This window comes from Phodopus roborovskii, unplaced genomic scaffold (genome assembly GCF_943737965.1).
Source record: "Phodopus roborovskii unplaced genomic scaffold, PHOROB, whole genome shotgun sequence".
Taxonomy (NCBI): domain Eukaryota; kingdom Metazoa; phylum Chordata; class Mammalia; order Rodentia; family Cricetidae; genus Phodopus; species Phodopus roborovskii.
The window spans coordinates 26,843,303-26,864,443 of NW_026126434.1; the positions used below are offsets into that span (position 1 = coordinate 26,843,303).

The window sequence follows — 21,141 nt, forward strand, 5'->3', positions numbered from 1 at the left end:
TCGGGTCCTCACTGCAGCCGCAACAGTGACTGATCTTGTTCTCCTCTGTGGTCTCCTCTCAGCCTCATCCCTCCCTCTTCTCAGTACACTATGGGTGTGCGTGTGTGTGTGCGTGTGTGTGTGCGTGTGTGTGTGGTGTGTAGGTGTGTGTGTGTGCGTGTGTGTGCATGCATGCGTGTGTGTGCGTGTGTGCGTGTGGTGTGCGTGTGTGTGTGGTGTGCGTGTGTGGTGTGTAGGTGTGTGTGTGTGCGTGTGTGTGTGCGTGTGTGTGCGTGTGTGTGCGTGTGTGTGTGCGTGTGTGTGTGTGGTGTGTAGGTGTGTGTGTGTGGTGTGTAGGTGTGTGTGTGTGTGGTGTGTAGGTGTGTGTGTGTGTGGTGTGTAGGTGTGTGTGTGTGCGTGTGTGTGTGTGTGGTGTGTAGGTGTGTGTGTGTGGTGTGTAGGTGTGTGTGTGGTGTGTAGGTGTGTGTGTGTGGTGTGTAGGTGTGTGTGTGTGTGTGTGGTGTGTAGGTGTGTGTGTGTGGTGTGTAGGTGTGTGTGTGTGTGTGGTGTGTAGGTGTGTGTGTGTGGTGTGTAGGGGTGTGTGTGTGTGTGTGTGTGGTGTGTGTGTGGTGTGTGTGTGGTGTGTAGGGGTGTGTGTGTGTGTATGTGTGTGGTGTGTAGGTGTGTGTGTGTGTGGTGTGTAGGTGTGTGTGTGTGGTGTGTAGGTGTGTGTGTGTGTGGTGTGTGTGTGTGTGCGTGTGTGTGGGTGTGTGTGTGGGTGGGTGTGGTGTGTAGGTGTGTGTGTGTGGTGTGTGTGTGTGTGGGTGTGTGTGTGGTGTGTAGGTGTGTGTGCGTGTGTGTGTGGTGTGTAGGTGTGTGTGTGTGTGTGGTGTGTGTGTGTGTGTGTGTGTGTGTTCAGAAGCCAAAAGAGAACACAAGATGCCTTGCTCTCACTGTCTTCTTTATTTCATAGTGTTTCTCATTGAACCTAGAACTTGCTGTTTTCCAGTGAGGGGGGCCAGCAGCCCCGGTGATCTTCTGTTACTGCCTGCCCAGCTCCTGGGTTGAGACACATGTGGCCAAGCTTGGCTTTTACATGAGTCCTGGGGATTTGAACTCTGGTCCTTGTGTTTGTGCAGCAAGTTCTCTTATCCACTGATGCCACACTCTCCTTTCTTTTTATGACATAATGGGAGCATCCCTCGTGCTTAGGGCCCTTCATGATGCACGCCGTCCCTTCTCTTTCCTCTCTTGCATCCTCCTGGTTTATAGGAACCAGTGTGGGCCCAGATGATTCCCTGAACACCAATTTTCCTCCCACCCCAGTTCCCTTCATCCCAAAACACCACCCACATCCAGCTAACTAGCATCTCCCACCCCACCTTATGGGCCCTCTCTGCAGGTACCCCATGCTTTGAGCTGGTTAAGGCCAGGCCCCTTGTGCTGCGTGCAGTGGGGGACCCTGCTGCCTAGAGTGTCAGACATGAGAAGAGTCTCCAGGAGGCTGGTTACATTTTCCTACTTGCTCGTTCTATAACCAAACTCCTTTACCACCAGGCAGTAACCCTAAAGGTATAAATAGGAATGAAATATGGCAAATGGATGTGTTTCATTTTGCAGAATTTGGAATATTAAAATATGTACATCACACTATAGATACATTTTCAGGGTTTCAATGGGCCACTGCTCTGAGCTCTGAAAAGGCTGATTCTGTTATCACACACCTATTGGAGGTAATGGCCATTATGGGCATACCTGCACAAATAAAAACTGACAATGCTCCAGCATATGTCTCCAGCAAATTGAAACAGTTTTTTGAGTATTACAAGATAAAGCACATAACTGGTATACCACACAATCCTACAGGACAAGCAGTGGTTGAGAGATCCAATCGTACTTTAAAAGAAATGCTCTATAAACAGGCAGGTGGAACCAAGACACCCAAACACAGATTACTTAATGCTTTATTAACATTAAACTTTCTTAATGCTGATGAAAAAGGAAAAACAGTGGCAGAAAGACACTGGACAATAGAAAAAACTTCTGAACTAAATCAGCCAGTGTACTTCAAGGATGTATTGACCTCAGAATGGAAACCAGGATATGTGTTATGTTGGGGTAGGGGTTTTGCATTTGTATCTACAGGAGAAGAAAAACTATGGATACCATCTAAGTTAATCAAGATCCGAGTTGAACAAGAGAAACATCTTAATGAAGAGAAATGACAAGTCATCCAACAAATTAGGTCCCATGAAATGTGCGGAGACCTCTCAAAGGTAGGGGAAGTGTTCTGTTCTTGTTCTTACAGGAAAACAGAGAAAACCTATCATCAAACAGCCAAAAGACACTGAACATGTAGGTACCTACAGAAGAGAAGACAGCTCTCCAGAAACAATCACTTAATGAAGAGGAATCTGATTTATGGTAAAAATATTTAATTCTAGTAAACTATTTCTATACAGAAATCTATTCTTCTTTACTATCTAGTATTCCTGTAGTCTCAATTCATGTAAACCAATGCTGGCTTTGGAGTTGGATTTGGCTTTCCTTCTCTAAATTCAAGCATGTTGTTAAGATTAAATTCATGGTTTCTGCCTTAAATCAAGAAGTCAATTGGTGTAAGGCACAAGAAAACAAAATATGGGGACTCATTTCTTATATGCAATTTTCTCTCTGAAATCCTAATTTTCTCATATATATTTTAATGCTTATTGTTGCCTTTCCCTTATGCATACCTTAAAACTTGAAAATTTTACTTTATATTGATGTTTAAGTTTTCCACAAGGAATAATAACAATTCCTAACAGCAATCTTTGAACTCTCCGGAAAGAAGATGGGGCCCCATGTCATCATTTCCACTTGACTCAACCTGATGCATCTGGACTACAAACATCAACCTAAAATCGATTTGAGACTGTTTTGCTCGAGACAAAGTGAATATCCCACTACAGAAGAGCACAGCATTTGCAGAGGGGTGGGAAGGAGAAGCAGATGCCAGCTGAGCCCAAGATGGAAGGGTACCTCTGTGGGAACCAAACATCACAGACAGGCTGGGAGGAGATCAGAAGGTATGCTGCAGGAATGGTGGCCCATCCAGGGGACAGATAACAGTGACAGGTCCTCCCCTGAGATGAGCATCCTACACAGCAGCACAGAGTTCAGGGAAAGCCCCCTGTGTAGGCCCCAACTTTAATGAAAATGTGTGCCCCCCCCCCTCTGGAATTTAGCAGAGTCACTGTATCTGGGGCAGACATCAGAATAAACAGCTGTTTTCTAGAAGCACTTTGGCCTTGAGGACTCATTGTGGTAAACAGTAAAGAATTCTTGTGGAGAACAGCGTTTTCCCCATGATTTGTAGAATTGTTTTGCTGAAGGGGCACTGCAGCCATCCCATGACTTTGGTCACAAGATGGCCCTGGCACACCGGAGGCTCCTGTATTATTGTGTATTGCAAATGATACATAATAAAGGACTAGAGTCAGGAGGGCATGTGATGCTCTCCTTCAGTTAGACATGTAAATTAGGTTAGGGACCTTGGTATGAGGAGATACTTTGTGTAACAACCAGTAAAGATGCCTTTGCATGGCTGCTCTGGGTTCAGTTCATCAGAAGAGGCTGAGCCTTCCTGATGTCACTTAGGCCTTAAAATTTCATCTTGGGGTGCCTTCTTTCTTCAACTGACCCAGCTACATGGTGAACCCTGACACTCATCCCCAAGTGTGCACTACAGGCAGAAGTACCTTTCTCCCTGCCAAAGGACATTGGCAGCACACACCCGTACTGACAAAAGGGAGAAACAAAAGTAAGCAAGGACCCATGTAAGAGACTCAAGGGAAGTGAACTTAAAGATAATGTATGAATCTTAAGTGGATTTTCTAGCCAAAAAGAGAGGGGAAAGAAGGATTTGCAGCCAGGCGCAGAGGTACACACCTGTAATCTCATCACTCAAGAGGCCGGAGCTGAGGAGATGGAGTAGCATATGAGAGGACTTGTGTGCAAGCATACGGACCCCAGTTCAAATACCTGACACCACACAGAAGCACTGTGCATGCCTTCAACCCAAGGATGGGGGAGGAAACAGGTGGACACTGGGAGCTTGCAGGCCAGCCAGCCTATCCAAAAACAGTGAGCTTCTAGTTCAGGCTATATTCCTTTTCAAAAGGAAGTAAGGCAGAGAGAAATAGAGAAATACACAAGACATCACCCTTTGGCTTGTGTGTGCATAAATACACGCACACACTCAAAGCAGGGGGATCACTATAAGTGAAGGCAGCCTAGACTACATAGACTGACCCTGCTTCAAAAGATTTAAAAAGCTAGAAGATATCAAAAGATGAAAAAGCTGGTGCCGTGTCCCAGCAAATAGAGGCACTTGCTACCAAGCATGATAACCTGAGTTGGAACCCCAGAATCCACCTGGTAAAAGAACAGAATTGACCCTGTAGGTCACTCCCTTACCTATACACACACATGCACGCACACACACACACACACACACACATGCACACACGCACGCACGCACGCACAGGACAGGAGCAACTCTACACACGCACACAGTGTGATTTTTTTTTAAAGCTGTTTTTGAGGAACAACTAGGGAAATGTAAATATAGGCTGTGTCTGGAAGCTGTTGCTCCCCATGAGGTGACTCCAGAATACTGGAGGTACTAGATTCATGGTTAGAACTTCTTTTAAAAGACATCTATTGAGCCAGGTATAATGGTGCACCCCTTTAATCCCAACAGAGGCAGGAGGATCTCTATGAGTTGAATACCAGTCTGGTCTACACACTGAGTTCCAGGCCAGGCCAGCCAGGACTATATGGTAATTCTCTGTCTCAGAGTATCAACAACGAAGATATTTGAGGGAGAGTGGTGAGCTATGATGCTGCCATCTACCTTCCAATGGTTACAATAAATATACATACAACAGGAAGTGGGGTACAGTGAGGCCTGTGAATAAGGGTCAAAGAGCCCCCATCTCATTGTATGTTAGTCAAGGCACTATTGACTCAATTCTGTACATTCCAAAGTCTTTAGGAAGAGCCTTGAATGCAAGCATGTTCTGGGGGATGTCCTTGCACTCAGCCACCTGAATGTCACTAGTGTTTGCCACATACCTTACCCACATGGCTCCATTGAACAGCATGGCTCCTTGGGCCACATCCGTTCACACCCAGAAAGCCTCCATGCAACATCCCCCTCAGAGGAAAGGCCCTCCCTCCAGACCACATGACCCTCATTGGCTGTTAGGGGCAACTCCTGCCTCAAGGTAACAGTCAAGGAAAGACCTGATGAGTGCAGGTACCAGCGAGGGTCAGGCCACCCTCACAACCTAGAGATGAGGGGAGGGAGGTTCCATGAGGAGAGTGACATCAGAACGCTCTGAAGTCAGGTGGACCTCTTTCCCTGCTGCTCTCTAACTGGGCAGCCTCAGGCCAGTTGCTTACCCTCTTCATTAGGAGCAGAGAAATATCCAGGAGGATCACTGTATTCAAGACCAGCCTAGGGTACAGAGTGAGACCTAGTCTCTCTCTCTCTCTCTCTCTCTCTCTCTCTCTCTCTCTCACACACACACACACACACACACACACACACACACACACACACGCACACACACGCGTGCTCATAAGATAAAAAGAACTATTAGACTAACATCTACCACCAGAACCATGTAAGGGTTAAACATGATAATTAACGTTGAAACCACCCTGCCTCCAGCTAGGTGTGCCCCCTTCTGGTTCCATTTTATCTTAATTTTCATTCTCAGAAATGACTTTTGCTCACTTATTCTGTAAATTCAAATCTCCTTTTACTGAACTGTAAACAGTGCTGGGTATACAGCTGGCGCTTAGCAAATATTTGTTGACCCTGATCAAGCACTGTGCCTGGCCCTCAGGGACTGCTGGGTAAAGGCAGCAAGGACAACGATGGTGACATTATTGATGAGGGTGGGGTTCAATGTGGTCCCTACAGCAGTTAGGTTCCATACAGATCCAACCAAAAGCTGAGGGAACTGGCTGCCTGTCTGTCTCATCCAGGATGGATTTCCCCAAGGCAATTTCTGGAGCCATGACTCTGCATTTGGGGAAGGGACACAAATGCCCAGGAAAGCAGCCCTAGGAGGGGCAAAGATTTCAAAGTCGTCCAGATGTAGTCCAGCTGTGCTTCCTGGGCAGCAAGGGCTGGCCTTGAGCTCAGAGAGTCAGGGCAGTTTTGCAGTACTTCCTGCAAGCTGATTAGCACACAGCAACAGCTAGATAAGGACAGACCCCCAGAGCCCATGCTTCGGAGAACCTTCATCAGAAGCCTAAATGTTGCCAGCCCGGTTCTCACAGCCAGAGGAGGTCGAATCCCAAAATAAGGCCCTGGAATGTGGGGGACTCACCAGCATTCCCAGCAATCAGTCCCCTGGCATTTCATAAGAAGCTGGCACCTGGGGTCACCTCACTCAGTCAGGCAGAGACCTCAGTGGCTAGACCAGCAGGAGGTCCAGGGAAGGGAGTCAGTCTGTCCCCTGCAGCCAGTGAGGCCTCCAGTGTCAGAGCACTGGTCACCATAGGTCAGGACATCTCTGGCAGTCACTGCCTCCTATTCCCTCACACCATACCCTAAATCAGTCTGTGTCCCTTTTAAGGGCAGGAATGGCCACTAAAAGGCAGTGGGGAGCCCATGCATGTATGTGTTTCCCCCTCTCTTTCTCCCTTTTTTCTTTCCCCTTTTCAATCTTTCTCCATCTTTTTCTTTTTTCTCTTTCTCTTCTCTCTTTTCTCCTCTTTCTCTGTCTCTTTTTCTTTCTGTCTCTCTCTGTGTTTCTGTGTCTCTCCTCTCTTTGTCTTTTTTCTCTCTGTGTCTCTGTCTCTGTGTGTGTCTCCTCTCTTTCTCTCTCTGTCTCTCTTTTTCTCTCTCTCTCCATCCTCAGTTACCATATTCATACTCACACTCAGCTCTGAGATAAAACTTTACCCCCTTCCTTTGGTGACTATGAAGAATCCTTTTGTAGTCACCCAGAACAGAATTCTTAGAGTCAGCAGGGTGCTCTCTGTCCATGCCCATCTCTGCTCTAGTCTCCTGCACACCCTGCTCAATGAGCAGCCCTCACTGCTAGTAAAACACACACAGCCCCTCAGCACCCAGGTGCCTTCCCCGAGACGCCACCCAGAACCTGAAGAAGACTCAGCAGCTGGCCAGGGAGCCCTGCTGTCAGCCACCTTCAGGATGGCTCCACAATGGGACAGCCATGGATTTTAGCTAGAAGAGCAGAGCCCTGAGGCCTTCCACCAGGAACTGGAGAGAAGGTAAGAATGAAGAAGCCGAGGACACACTGGGACCACAGCCTGCCATCTGCCAGAGCTGAAGGCCTCTTATTTGCCCCCCATCCTGTCTCAGAGGGCTGAGAAACTGAGTCAGTTCAGTGTGAAACTTGCCATAGGAAAGGCCAACATGGTCACAGCTAGCACCCCTGAGAGCCACCTAGTCCTGTGGCTCATGCTGTCCACCTTCTACCACCTTCACTCACTAACTGCTAGAGAAACAGTGTGTCCAAGAAGCCAGAAGGCCTGCCCAGTGTCACAAGCCCACAATCGACTTCTCACTCACAGGAGATGACACCCACAGCCTGGGCCTCTGTTAGACAGTCTGAGGTACCAAAGCTCAGCTCTACACTCCCGTCATGCAAATTAGGAGGGAGCAGGACATTATAATCCCAGCATGCCAGAGGTAGAGGCAGGAAGATGAAGAGTTCAAGGTCATCTTTAACTACATAGTGAGTTCAAGGCCTGCCTGGGCTACATAAGACCCCATCTCAAAAAAAGAAGAAGAAGAAGAAGAAGAAGAAGAAGAAGAAGAAGAAGAAGAAGAAGAAGAAGAAGAAGAAGAAGAAGAAGAAGAAGAAGAAGAAGAAGAAGAAGAAGAAGAAGAAGAAGAAGAAGAAGAAGAAGAAGAAGAAGAAGAAGAAGAAGAAGAAGAAGAAGAAGAAGAAAAGGTGTAGTTTGGCAATATATGCCTCTAATGCCAGAATGTAGGAGGCAGAGGTAAGTGGAACTCTGTGAGTTCAAGGGCAGCCAGGGTTACATAAGGAGACCTTGACTTGGAGGAAGGGAGGAAAGAAGGAAGGAAGGAAGGAAGGAAGGAAGGAAGAAAAACTGCATGGGGCTGGGTAGTGGTAGTGTACACCTTTAATCCCAGCACTTGGGAGGCAGAGGCAGGAGGATCTCTGTGAGTCTGAGGCCAGCCTGTTATACAAAGCAAGTTCTAGGACAACCAGGGCTGTTACACAGAAGTCTTGTCTCAAAAACAAATTAAACAGAAAGGAAAGAAGGAAGAAGGGAGGGAGGGAGGAGGAAAGGAGGGAAGGGAAGGAGGGAGGGAAGGAAGGAAGGAAGAAAAGAAAGTGCATGGGCCCCCATACCACCACCACCCACCCACTCTACTCACCCTCCACCACCCCTCCAAGCAGCAACAATGCCTGTTGGGGCTGCTCCCACCTCTCAGAGGCTGCCGTTTGCAGTCTGGTGCTCCTGGACCCTGTGAGTAGGTGGGTGACTGTCTGCTGCCCAGAGCCCACAGAGCAACTGTCAACAGTCTTGTCTCTTGCTCAATCGCCCCTTTCCGTTCACTGGCTGCCCATCTCCTGCTGTCATCTAGGGAACTCCCCACAGAAAGGGGCCCTGGTTGCACTCTCTGTCTTGCCTGATGCCCAGGGTCCTGGTATGTTCCACATGAGGCTAGAGCTTGGGCTTCAGATTCCTGCCAGAGTGTCCTCAGCCCAGGAGAAGGGTTCAGTGTGGCTACAACTGGTGCAGAAAATGCTGCAGGGGGGACAATTCTCCCTTCACCTTGGTTTCTCACTCAAGGTCAGCCTATTTGACTAGGAGAGGAGGCTTATATCAAACTCCCTTCTTAGGAAACAGACTAAGCTAATATCAAAATATGTTGCAAAGCCACAATCATGAGAACAGTGTGGACTGGAGCATGAAGACAGGTGAATGAAGCTGTGGGATGGATGCGAATGAGATAGGTCAGGTGCTACATGGCTGTCATCCTAGTACTCAGAATCTGTGTGGGGCAGGAGGATCTGAGTTCAAAGCCAGCCTGTGCTACATGGTTAGGCTTTGCCTCGGGATTAAAAAAGAAAAAAGAAAAGGAAATACAAAGTAGACAGCAATAGATTCAAACATGTGTAAGAACCTCATGAATGATAAAGACTTCATTTCAAATAAATAAAGAAATTATGTGTTTAATTAGCCATTGGGAGACTAGGTTAGGACCCCAAAAGCCACAGCTTTCTAATTCTAAAATTATCCAAGTGGATTTAAAGACTTAGTCATTTTTTAAAAATTGCTATACTTATTAGCCAGGTGGTGGTGGTGCATGCCTTTAATCCCAGCACTGGGGAAGCAGAGGCAGGTGGATCTATGTGAGTTCAAGGCCAGCCTGGTCTACAGAGTGAGTTCCAGGACAGGCAGGGCTACAAAAACAAAGAAAAAATCATACTTATTAATTTATTTTGTGTATGCAAATATTTGTATGTGGATGTATATATTATGGAGGTGTGTGAGAGTGTGTAGGTATGTATGTATGCCACAGCTTATATGTGGAAGTCAGACGATAACTGATAACTTAGGGGAGTCAGTTCTCCCCTTCTACCATGTGACAGAAGGCCTTGTGCAAGCCAGGCAATAAAAATTAAAACCAGGAAATAACAAATGTTTTAAAAATCCAGTTGCTGGACTTGGGAATAAAATCATACAGAATGGAATTGGTGAACAGAGACGAAAGGCCTAGAGACCATTTTAAAATGAGCAAGGCTCCCAAATGGTTCCTCATAGCTGCTTGACTTCACACCAGAGTCCAGTAAACCCTGGTGCAGACACAACCTGCTCTGGGGTTCAGGACAGAGAGCATCCAGGTTCCCTGCCTCCAGCTGTCAGTTCCAAAATATGCCTAGCAGGAGCACGGGTTGGTATCAGGGCTGCAGGAGAGGGGACCAGATAGCATCTGGCAGCCTTTTCCGGAATGTTGAGAAAGCCTGAGTTACGTCAAAGATTGCAAAGTGGCACAGTTGGTCCCCCTGCACCCGTACTTGGAAATGTCACCACTTCCCCTTTCAGGTGTATCAAGCAGGGTGAGTGACCTACAGACCTCATGATAGACCTCAGGGCTCTTACTCGTGTGTTTGAATGCTTGGCCTAGGGAATGGCCTTATTGGAGTAGGTGTGACCTTGTTAGAGGAAGTGTGTCACTGTGGGAGCAGGCTTTGAGGTCTCATATATGCTCAAGTGTGGTAAACAGTTGCATCTACTGCCTGCAGGTCAAGATGTAGAACTCTCAGCTCCTTCTTCAGTACCATGTCTGCTTGCACGCCATCATCCTTCTTGCCATGAAGATAATGGACTAAAACTCTGAAACTGTGAGCCAGCCTCAATTAAATGTTTTCCTGTTTGCTTTCATTTTGTTTGGTTTGGCTTTTCAAGACAGGGTTTCTCTGTGTAACAGTCCTGGTTGTCCTAGAACTCACTTTGTTGATAAGGCTGGTCTCTGCCTGACTCTGCCTCCTGAGTGCTGGAATTAAAGGCATTCACCACCACCACTCGGCTGTGGTCGTGGTCATGGTCTCTCTTCACAGCAATAGAAACCATAACTAAGACAGAAGTTGGTACCATGATTTTGTTTGGAGGAATTTGGTCTTTGGGACTTTGTGTTAAGAAAGTAGTGGAATTCTTTAAGCACTGCTTAATGGAGCATACTAGTAGGAGCATGGAAAATAGTGGTGCTGAGGGTGATTTGAACTGTGGGCTCAAGAGATTTCAAAGGAGAAGAATTTTAGTATGTGGCCTAGAGACTGTTCTTGTCATATTTTGGTGGAGAATGTAACTGCTTTTTGCCTTTGTCCAAAAAGTTTGCTTGAAGGTAAATTGAAGAGTTTTGGATTAATTTCATTGGCAGAGGAAATCTCAAAACAGCCTAGTATTGACTTTCTTTTGTTGTGTGATTATTAGTGTTCACTCTTATACAGATCTATAATGAAAAGGAGGAAGCTGAGCAAGGAAAAATACAAAATGTACAATTTGAGAAAAAAGGAAGTGGAACAGAGATAAACAGATTAAGAAATGGAATAAATGGAGTGTTAACACCAGGTAAGATCCCACCCAACTAAGTTTCCAACTTGTGAAAAGGGATTAAAGATTTTAAAACTCAATGTAGTGGGGCATACATTTAATCCCAGCACTCAGAAAGAGGCAGGCAGATCTCTGAATTTGAGGCCTGTCTGGTCTACAGATCAAGTTTCAGGACAGCCAAGCTTAGGCAATGAAGGAAACCATGGAAAACAGAAAGCTCATGAAGATGTAACTGAACCAGGAGCCCACAATCCAGCCCTAGCAAGCAGTACAACTTGGCAGCTTTGGCCATATGGTTCTGGCTTTAGAGTCAAAGATAGAAGAAAGAGGTTATGGAGTCTCCCTCCAAGACTAAGGAAAGTCACTGAGGCCAGATGTGTGGCAGGAGTGTGACTGCACGGAGGCCTAGAGAGGCCATTGTATGAAGCTGTGAAATTGAAGCCTGGATTGCTTTGCAGACCCCAAATGTTAGAGATGCCAGAGCCATCAATGGGATACCTGCCAAGGAGAGCTGCTAATGGAGTGGAACCAGCTCAAGAGGAAGAAATGTGTTGTAGTCAACAAATCAGAAAGGAGTTGGAGACCTGAAGAGGGCCTTGATATCAGACATGGAGGTGAAGAGTTTGGAGTTTGCCCAGCTGGCTTTGGTCTTGCTTTGGTCCAGTGTTTCCTCACTATTTTCCTTTCCTCCATTTTGGAGTGGTAATGTATATCCTGTGCCATTGTATGTTGGAAGTATGTGATCTATTTTTTGATTTTGATTTTATATGGAATTACAATTAAGAAATTGAATGAACCTAGAAGAGACCTTGAATTTTGAACTTTTAAATATTGTTGAGACTGTGGTAGACTATGGGGATTTTTGAAGTTGGACTGAATGCATTTTGCATTATGTTATGGCTGTGAGCCTGTGGGAGCCAGGGAATGGAATATGGTGGTTTGACTAGTTATGGCCCCACAGACTCATGTGTTTGAATGTTTGGCCCATAGGAAGTGGCACTGTTAGGAAGTGCAGCTTTCTTGGAATGGGTGTGGCCTTCTTGGAGGAAGTGTGGGGATGGGCTTTGAAGTCTCATTTGTGCTCAAGATGTGCCCACTGTGACACACAGTTGCTGCCTGTGGATCAAGACATAGAACCCGCAGCTCCTCCAGCACCATGTCTGGCTGCTCACCATGAAAACAAGGAACTAAAGTTCTGAAACTGTGAGCCAGCCCCCATTAAATGTTTTCCTTTGTAAGAGCTGCCATGGTCATGGTGTCTCTTCACAGCAAGACACCCTAAGACAGACTGGACATCTCCCCACTGATCACTAATTAAGAAAATGTTCCACAACAGCAGTTCTCAACCTGTGGATCGCAACCCTTTAAGGGGTTGCATGAGACCGTTGGGAAACACAGGTACTTACATCATGATTCACAACAAAATTAGTTGTGAAGCGGCAATGTACATAATTTTATGGTTGGGATCACCACATGAGGAACTGTATTAAAGGGTTCTGGCATTAGGAAGGTTGAGAGCCACTGCTCTAGAGGCTTGCCTATAGCCTGATCTGTGGAGGTATCTTAATTGAAGTTCCCTCCTCTCAGATGACTTAATTTGTGTCAAGTTGACATACAACTATCCAGCACATATTGTATGTATGTGAGCACATGCATGTATACACACATACATGTGGAATTCAGGAAACTAGAGGACAACCCGAATGACTCCTCCATCATATGGGCCCTAGGGATCAAAGTCAAGAGGTCAGGTCTGGCCACACATGCCACCCTGCTGGCTTAGAAAATTATTTTAATTCTAGAGGCAGCTGGCTTGATGGCAGGGTCACTAGTTCAAGCCCCGTCTGAGCACCTTATCAACTAACATAGGAAGTGAAAAAGGATTAAAATTCATTATGCACATGTATGAAACTGTTGAGGAGTAAGAAACTAAATTACTCCTCATCTCAGTGAGTAAAGATGCTTGCCATCAACTCTATCTGAATTTGATAGAGCTCCCATGAGAGATGCCTGGCTGCAGCACACACATACACACATATTCACAAAAATAAAATTTACAAAAATATTAAAATAACCGCTTCTGTAAAATTAAATTGGAGAACATTTTTCTGTTCAAAATGGAAAAAAAAATATTGTACAAAGTTGTCTCAAAATGAAAAGCCAAAGTGCAGGACTATGAGGTAAAGTAAGTTCTTTTGCCTGTTATGCTCAAGGATCTAGGTTCAATTCCTACCACTGGGGGAGAAAAAATGCATGTGTGTGCACTTGTAGACACAGAGACAGACAGACAGACAGACAGACAGACACACACACACACACACACACACACACAGCAAACAGCCAGTCCCAAACACTCCCCCATTTTTTCTAATGACAAGTCATTATAAGTCATCAAGAAATATTTATTGAGCACCTGCTTTGGGCTATGGGGTGGGACTGAGAACAGGGCAGGACGTGGTCCTTGCTCTTGGGAGTTTTACAGTCTGAGTAGAAACGGGAAGGAGGCCAAAATACATGTGTGTTTAGGGGGGTGGTGCTAAGGGCAAACGGTCTGGACCAGGATGTTACAGAAACAGGGGTGTTTGGGGTCAGTCTCAGTGAGTGCTTCTACACCCAAGGGATTCAACCCTGGGTAAGGGTCAGCCACTGCTCTCAGTCTCCTGTTAGTTTGCTTAGCCCTTGATGCACCATCGTGCCCTGGCTCCTCACACATCGGCTGCTCAAAGTACTGTGAGAGAGGTCACTAATGACTTCCAAGGCTGGGGTCCCCACCACACATGGGACCCCAGGGATGCTCACTGCTCTGGGAGGACTATCTCACCACCAGGGAAACACCCTAGAACCACGAGGAGGATGTCTGTCACTGGTGCTACCTGAGGTGGCACAAGGGAGCCCTATGTAGTGTACCCCTTCCCTTCCAGGTGCCCAGAGATGCCTCCTGGGCCGGGGGGTCAGGGAAGGATCTAGAAAGGGGAGAGCAGCAGAATGCCGGATGAATCCTCAAAAACAGAGGGGCGGCTAGCAGAGATAGCCACAGGGAAGGCAGGCTGGGGGGGGGGGGCAAAGGGGACCCAGAGTGTGGGGCATTCCCTGTCTTCACAGGTCTGAGCCAGTGCCAAGGGTCAGGATATTACAGTTGTGTCCTAACCAGGCTAAGCCTCATCCTTGTTCTAGGTTGTGACTACTTGTCGCCTTAGAGGTGACAAGGAGACCCCAAAGTTCCACTCAGTTGGCCCCCTTCAAAGTGCTATTCAGGTCTGAGGATCACCTCATGAGACAGGAGGCAGGGAACCAGGCCACTGAGGGAGTATCACCCAGACAGGGATGGAGGTGAGGTTGGGGGGTGAAGGAGGATGTAGCTGGCCCGAAGCCAGTCCAACCTTCCCTCCAGGATAGGGAGCACAGGTTTTGGTTTGAGAGGGGCTTAAATAAGTCTATGTAATAAAAATCCCCAGCACTAAGGGTGCTACCATCTCACTATTTGAGTTCTTTTAAATAAGTCTAAGGTTGGAGGCCAGGGGAGGGCAGGCAGAGTATATACAGGACACACTTAAATTAAAACACAAATAATAATTAAGACACACAGAGTGAAGGGAGGGAGGGCTAAGCCAGAAGGTGGGGAAGGGGCCTCCTGGCCCACTGTGGAAGAGGGTGAAGCCTCCTGTGGGCACATTAGGGCTTCCTCTTGCAAAAGACCAGCCGGCGCTTAGAATGATAGAAATCTGTAAAGAGAGAAACTTGTCAGGCCAGAGGCAGAGGGTAAGGACGCCCTTCCCCAAAGTCAAAGCGACATGTGGCTGCACTGAGGGAGGTGGGAGAGTCCAGGCAACTGCAGCTCCTTACAGCCAGAGGGCCTCCTCAGTCTACCCAGATCCTCCTAGAGCTGGAGTTGTGGGTGGGTGCTGTGAATTGAACTCAGGCCCTCTACAAGAGCAGTAAGTGCTCATATCTGCTGAACCATATCGCTAGCCACCCTCTTATTTACTTATTTGGCAGTACTGGGGATGGAAACTGCCTATGCCAGCACTCTATTGCAAAGGAGCATCCCTAGTGCTTCCCTGGTGGGGTCTAGGCCAGTGCTCTACTGCCAAACCCCACCCTACCCTGAGCCTTCCTGTCAATGCAGAGAAAATGCCTGGATCACATGAAGGTCAGCTGCTATCATTATCACCTCTCAGTCCCGGTTCCCTCACCTAGGAAGGAAGGCAAGACTGGCTTGGTGTTGAGGAATGACTGGAATGTTCTCTGCAAAGGCTTTGTTCTAGACCCAAGTTATCATGAGCCCGGGTTATTAGTACCCGATCAGTATCAGCTAGCTGGGCTTGGCTGCAGACTTGTGTGACCCTCAGCAAATGGCCTCTCTTGGCACACCTCCTGCAGGGTCCCTCCTCCCTGTACCATTCCGTACCTGTCAGGCTGGTCTGCCTCCGTTTCCGACCCTGAGAGGTTCCAGGCCCACCCGGGGAGTCCTCAGGCCGCTCAGGGGCGTGAGACACCAGAGTGCAGGACAGCGACAGGGCCACATGGTCATCTGGAGCTGACCCCTGCAGCAAGGCAGAGGAGGTACTGGGCCGCTTGTCCCCTCCCAGGTCGTCACGGCCACGAGATCCAGGGCTCAGATAGAGCTTGGGTAGCCCTAGGTCCCGAACACGTTCCCAGACATAGTTGCCCTCCAGCGGTGTCTCAGTGACAAAGTCGAAGTTCCACCGTTCTCGGGCCTCCTGGAGGCAGCCGGCCATGAGCGCATCACAATCACGGCTCAACTGCTCACTGTCCACAGGACCAAAGAGACGGCGGCACACCTTGCTCCTGTGTGGGACGGGTCGGACATCATTGGGATCAGACATGGTGATGGCTGTGGCTGAAACACAAAACGACCCAGGTCACTATGGAAACCACACCATAAGTCACAATCTTCCTGCTCCCCCTTGTTCCTCCCAGGTGCTTTCCCGACACCTTGTAGAACCCCCCACCACACCAGGAGATCCAAAGTGGGTGTTGAGTTCAGCCAGCCCTGCACCTCGAGGTCACAGCAATATCCAGAGACCAATGCATTGCAGAAATAGGGTCACAGTCCTGTTTACACCAGGACTGCTAACAGCTAAAATCAATGTCTTGTGCGAAAGTGTTGTCCTTCATGGGTGTGAACACCCCAAATACGTGTGAATTGCCAAGGTCCACTAGTTTCCCAAACACACCCCACCCCCTATTCCACTGACAGCTGGACCAGGCCTTGCTGCCCTGGGGACGGGGTGGGAGTGGGGGTGGGGATGGGGGTGATCCCATCCAGCCCATCTAAAGTGCCCTGGACTTTGGAACAAGACACATAAACTGTAGCTTAGAAAGTGACTGTATCCCTGGCCTCAGTTTCTTAGCCAGCATAACTATGGCAGCATGCTGGGGTAGCTGGCAAGGTGGCTGGGAGAGAGGCAGGAACCCTGAAGCCATACTGCCAGGTCAGAATCAAGGCTTTGCTGGGTGACCCCAAGTATTATTTTAACATCTCTGGGCTCCATTCGAGGAGGAACTAAATTAGTGTAGTTGACCCTTGGAAATGGAAGCACTCTGGCCCCATTCTAACAGAGTTGCCTCCTCACCCCTCCACACCTCCTGACCCACCCACCCTCTCAGACTACAGTTGACAGGTGCTACCTCCAGGAGGCCTTTCCTAAGGATGCCAGGAGGCAGTAGACTCTGGGAGAGGAGAGGCTGAAGGGGTGGAGTAGGGTTCTCTCTCCCAGCTAAGCCACATCCTGCTAGGTGGATCATATAATCTGCAGTCTAGACACCTCCCAGACCTGCCTACAGCCTGTGCCCAAGGAACCCAATTTACAGACACAGAAAATCAAAGGTGGCTGGTTGAGGGATGGAGGGATACCCAAGGGGCCCAAACAGCTTCTGTCTTTTCTGGCCTGATTTCAATACTAGAGGATGCAGGTCCTAAAGAGGATTGGGTTTTCCTGGGCCCCCGTCTAACCCTCCAGCCTTTGAGCTTGCAAGGTCTGCCCAGTAGCTTCCTAGGCTTTGACACTGCATACACTCTTAGCTCCTCAAAATCTCAGGATGAGTTTGCCCAGAGCTGGAAGTGGTAGACACTCAAGCCAGAAGAGATGAAGACTTGCCCCCAAGGTTCTGAGGCTCAGCTGGTAAAGCCTGTGCCTAGCAAGCAAGACTGTCTGTAAAACTGGGTGTGGTGGCACACCCTGTAATCATAGCAATCCGAGGTAGAGAAAGCAGAGCTCAAGGTCAACCTTAGCTGCTACACAGGGAATGAGGCCAGACATTATAGGCTAGAGACTCGTTCAAAATAAAAATAAGCAAAATGCACTTCCCCTCCCAACACAGGACTACAACACTTAGGAGGTAGAAGCAAAAGGATCTTCGTGAGTTCAAGCCCAGCCTGGTCTATATAGTGAAACCCTGATCTCAAAAACAAGCAAACAAAACTGCAAAGAACCTCAGGTGGCCTGTGACTACAGGCAGGGTTTGGGGACACTTCCTAGTACAAAGGCTGCTGTAAGTGGTTTATAACTGCCAGTCATCCTTTTAAAAGGATATATTCATTAGTTCCTCTGTCTTTCCCCGCCCGCTTTGATGTGTAGGAGGCAGGGGCTCACTGTGTAGGCCAAGCTGGCCTGAACTCATTCACCCTCCCCACCTCAGCCTCCCCTGGGAATGCAGATGTGAGCCACCACACCTATTGTTAATAGATGGCACTACCACTTCCTTTTTAGGTTTAACTAACCAAGGCGCTGAAGTTAAATGAGGTGTCCAAAGTCACGGGGCTCACAAGTGGCATAGTCGGGATTTGACCTTACACCCGTTTGCTCTACTACTGAAACATCATTCTGAGGGTCATAACCAGAGAGGCCCACCAGAATCACCTGGGAAGGTTTTTGTTGTTTTTAAAATATCGATCGATCTCCTTGTTTTTGGGCATGCCTTTAATTCTACTATTCCAGCCAGAGGCAGGTGGATCTCTGTGAGTTCCAGGACAGCCGGTGCCATATAGTAAAACCCTGCGCGCGCGCGCACACACACACACACACACACACGGGGGTGGGGGGCAGAGACTGATTCGTGGAAACGGTTATTTTCCCAAACAAGCGCAAGTTTGGAGCCCTTCCCTGGAGAGCAACTCATAGGGAGGGGCCAGAAAGGAAAAAACACCAATGATCCCAGTGCTCCTTGGGGCGAGGAAAAGCCCGGCTAACGCTCTGTCGAGAATCTGGATAGTTTCCATCTTCTAGGAGCCAAAGAAAGAGGTACCTACAGAGGGTTATGCTCCCTATGTTGGCTCTCAAGGGCCACGCCTCCCACAAAGTCTGCTCAAACACCCTGTTCAAAACCACTTCTATCAGAAGCCCTCATTTTACAGAGGCAGCGTCTTCCTTCGCTGGCCACCGTGCATATTTCAATTCCCTAAACACAACCCAGTCAGTGAGGGCCTCTCTTTAAGCCACAATGGGGGTGGCAGAGGCCAGTGGCACCACCCGCTCACCCGCGCACAGCCGGCCTTGCTGCTCCCACCGCGGCCGGGAGGGGGCGCCGCGCTCCCGGGAAATGTCGCGCGGTGGGCGGCGCGTGGGCTGAGCAAGGCATGGTGAGTCAGTTTCCTGCCCGCCGCTGCCCGCCCGCCAAAACTGCATGGGCACCGCAGCTGCACGTCACCCTAGGGTGGGGAGGGGAGAGGAAAGGAGGGGGACCCTGGGCCGCAAAACACGTCACGATGAGCCGGGGTTTCCTAAATTCCCGCCTATGTTGGGAAACCGCGCGCGCGCGCGCGCACTCACACACGCGCACGCACACACACACACACTCGCGCGCGCATTCCCTCTGTTTCTCTCTCACACTCTCTCTCTCTCTCACACACACACACACACACACAGCAAAGAAAGTGCGCTTAGCTCTGACCCCCTCCACCTTGATCTCCACGCCCAAAGCACGCGATGAGTCAGATCCCTGGAAAATAAAAATAGACGAGGGCGAGGACAACAAAAACCGCTCGAGTGTCCTCGCTGAAACGCGACGTAAGAGGACTGGGAAGAGAGGAAGCTGCCAGCGCACCCCCAAATGCCAAACCCAAGCCTGAGTCTTTACCGCAGGACCAGGGCAAGGTGTGGCCCTCGTCCCCACGGGCTCTAAAAGGGACGGATGCGCCCTACTCGGCGCACTCAACCTGGTCCCGCCCAGTCATCTTCCCACACCGGGTGGGGGGGGGGGTCACAGCCCCGGGGCGTCTGACCTACGGTACCCCGTAAGCCTCTCGGCGGGGATCCCTGCTGCTCTACAGTGTGGGCTCTTCTCGCGTCCCATGGTCACTGATCCCCGTCGTGGTGGGCGCGGTGGGTGGGACACTTTGCGCTTCCCGGACTGGCAGTGTAGACAGGGCCCGCCCAAACTCCCTGTCCCCAAGGGTGCGCCACCGAGCGGGGACCGGACACCGCGTCCAGGACCTCCCCGTGTCCCGGGTTCCCTGGGAACATTCTGTGCCCGCCAAATAGGTCACTGTGCCGCGCGGGGGAGGGGAGAGGGGCAGGGACCAGGCTGTGCCCGGGAAGGGAAGGGGGCTTTTGGGCTGCCACTGATCCATCCCCAGCTGGGGCGCGGTTCTGATCTCAACCCAGTGCCCGGGGTCTCCTTGTCACAATGAGTCACCTCCTCTCCTGTCCTCCAGGACGTGCCCAGGCACGTCCCGAGGGCGGAGGACACAGCCCGCGCTGACCTCAGCGCCCAGCGGGGTAGTGGCTACGACGGAGTAGGACACCTGGACCACACCGACCCGCGGCCAGGCGGCACCCCTAGGATTGGAGAACCGATCTGTGCCGGACCCCAGATAGACTTTCTGCAACTTGTCCCCGCTGCCTCGGGCCTCTCTCGGGACACCGGCTTTGTTCTCACGCCTTTGGCGAGCCGCACCTGAAATCCCTAAAAGCACCGGCAGCAAGAAGCGAGCTCCGAGCAGCGGGTCCCCCATCAGCTATGGCCCGGGCCGGGTATCCAACAACTGGGGGTGACAGCCATCCCTGGTCCTGGAACTCGGCTTGTTTGCCGAGTTTGCGGCAGAGCCTGATCCTGGCCACATTCTAACATACCAAGCGGTGGCCACTACGGGCGCGCCTAGACCCACACCCGTCATCCACCTGCCGCGAACACACCTGCGACTCTGGCGGGCACACACAGACACACACACCAGTGACACCCATCACCGCGTACAACCGCACACAAACACTTCTGGGGACGTGCGGAGCTCAGCGTAGAGCTGGCCCCGGGGAACCACGTTCCCTGCCGCGACGCCCTCACCTCTGAATGTCTGGATATCGCTGTGGATCCCCGCCTGACTCCGAGTCCCCGCGACTGTGACTGCGCAGCAACTCACACCTCTGGGCTGGTTGGTACGGTTGGCTTCGAGCAGCCCTTTTATAACGACGCCCCGCCCCAGCCCGCCTTGGAGGCAGGACCAGCCGCTCCCTCACCGATCCCCGCGACGTGCTGGCCCGCCCTCCCCTCCGGGAATCTAAGCCCGCGCCTGACTAGGCTCCAGACAGCCCGAACCCCGCGCGCGCGGCAAGAGGGCGCGCCGTCCCCTCCCCCCCACACCTGATTGTTTGCTGGTCACGTACCCCACCAACTGAGCCACACACATCTATGAACAGGACTACTGTTAAGGCTGAGCGTTTACGGGTCTGTCCCTGACCAATTCTGGGAAGAATTTAGATGATGTTCATAAATAAAAACCTGGGACTGGGGAGGTGAGTCAGTAGGTACAGGGCTTTTTTGGCTTGCCGGAAGTCTTAGGTGGGATCCCCAGTACCTCATAAACTGGGCATGGGTTCACATCTGTATTAACAGCGTTGGGGAGATGGAGGATCAGGAGTTCAAGGTCACTGTTGACAGCTACTTAGCCAAATGGAGGCCAGCCTGTGGTATGTGACACTCTGTTTCCAATATAAATTAATTAATTAACATCCAAGTGATTGCAAAGGACTGGAATCCTAGCACTTGGGAGACTGAGGCAGGATGAGTGTGATAAATTCAAGACCA

At 49.7% G+C, this 21,141-nt stretch overlaps 1 protein-coding gene and 1 long non-coding RNA gene across 2 annotated transcripts; one reads left to right on the top strand and one right to left on the bottom strand.

Moving 5' to 3' along the window:
* The first annotated feature begins 10,266 nt into the window (after positions 1 to 10,266).
* LOC127224205 (uncharacterized) lies at positions 10,267 to 11,893 on the top strand. The gene is made up of 3 exons (XR_007834684.1): positions 10,267 to 10,388; positions 10,995 to 11,115; positions 11,556 to 11,893. It is a non-coding gene; the product is annotated as an uncharacterized LOC127224205 (long non-coding RNA).
* Positions 11,894 to 14,647: 2,754 nt separating this feature from the next.
* Positions 14,648 to 20,494, bottom strand: Cdkn1a (cyclin dependent kinase inhibitor 1A). The gene is made up of 3 exons (XM_051187092.1): positions 20,401 to 20,494; positions 15,506 to 15,958; positions 14,648 to 14,819 (listed from the first exon to the last, which is right to left on the bottom strand). The coding sequence occupies exons 2-3, from the start codon at positions 15,942 to 15,944 to the stop codon at positions 14,770 to 14,772; spliced, it is 489 nt and encodes a 162-aa protein (XP_051043049.1). The 5' UTR covers positions 15,945 to 15,958; positions 20,401 to 20,494; the 3' UTR covers positions 14,648 to 14,769.
* Between the last annotated feature and the right edge of the window lie 647 nt (positions 20,495 to 21,141).

Coding starts and splice junctions, on each gene's coding strand:
- Cdkn1a (XM_051187092.1), bottom strand. CDS start 15,944: ATGTCTGATCCCAATGATGTCCGACCCGTCCCACACAGGAGCAAGGTG. Junction 14,820..15,505: donor GAGGCAGACCAGCCTGACAG/GTACGGAATGGT, acceptor CTCTCTTTACAG/ATTTCTATCATTCTAAGCGC.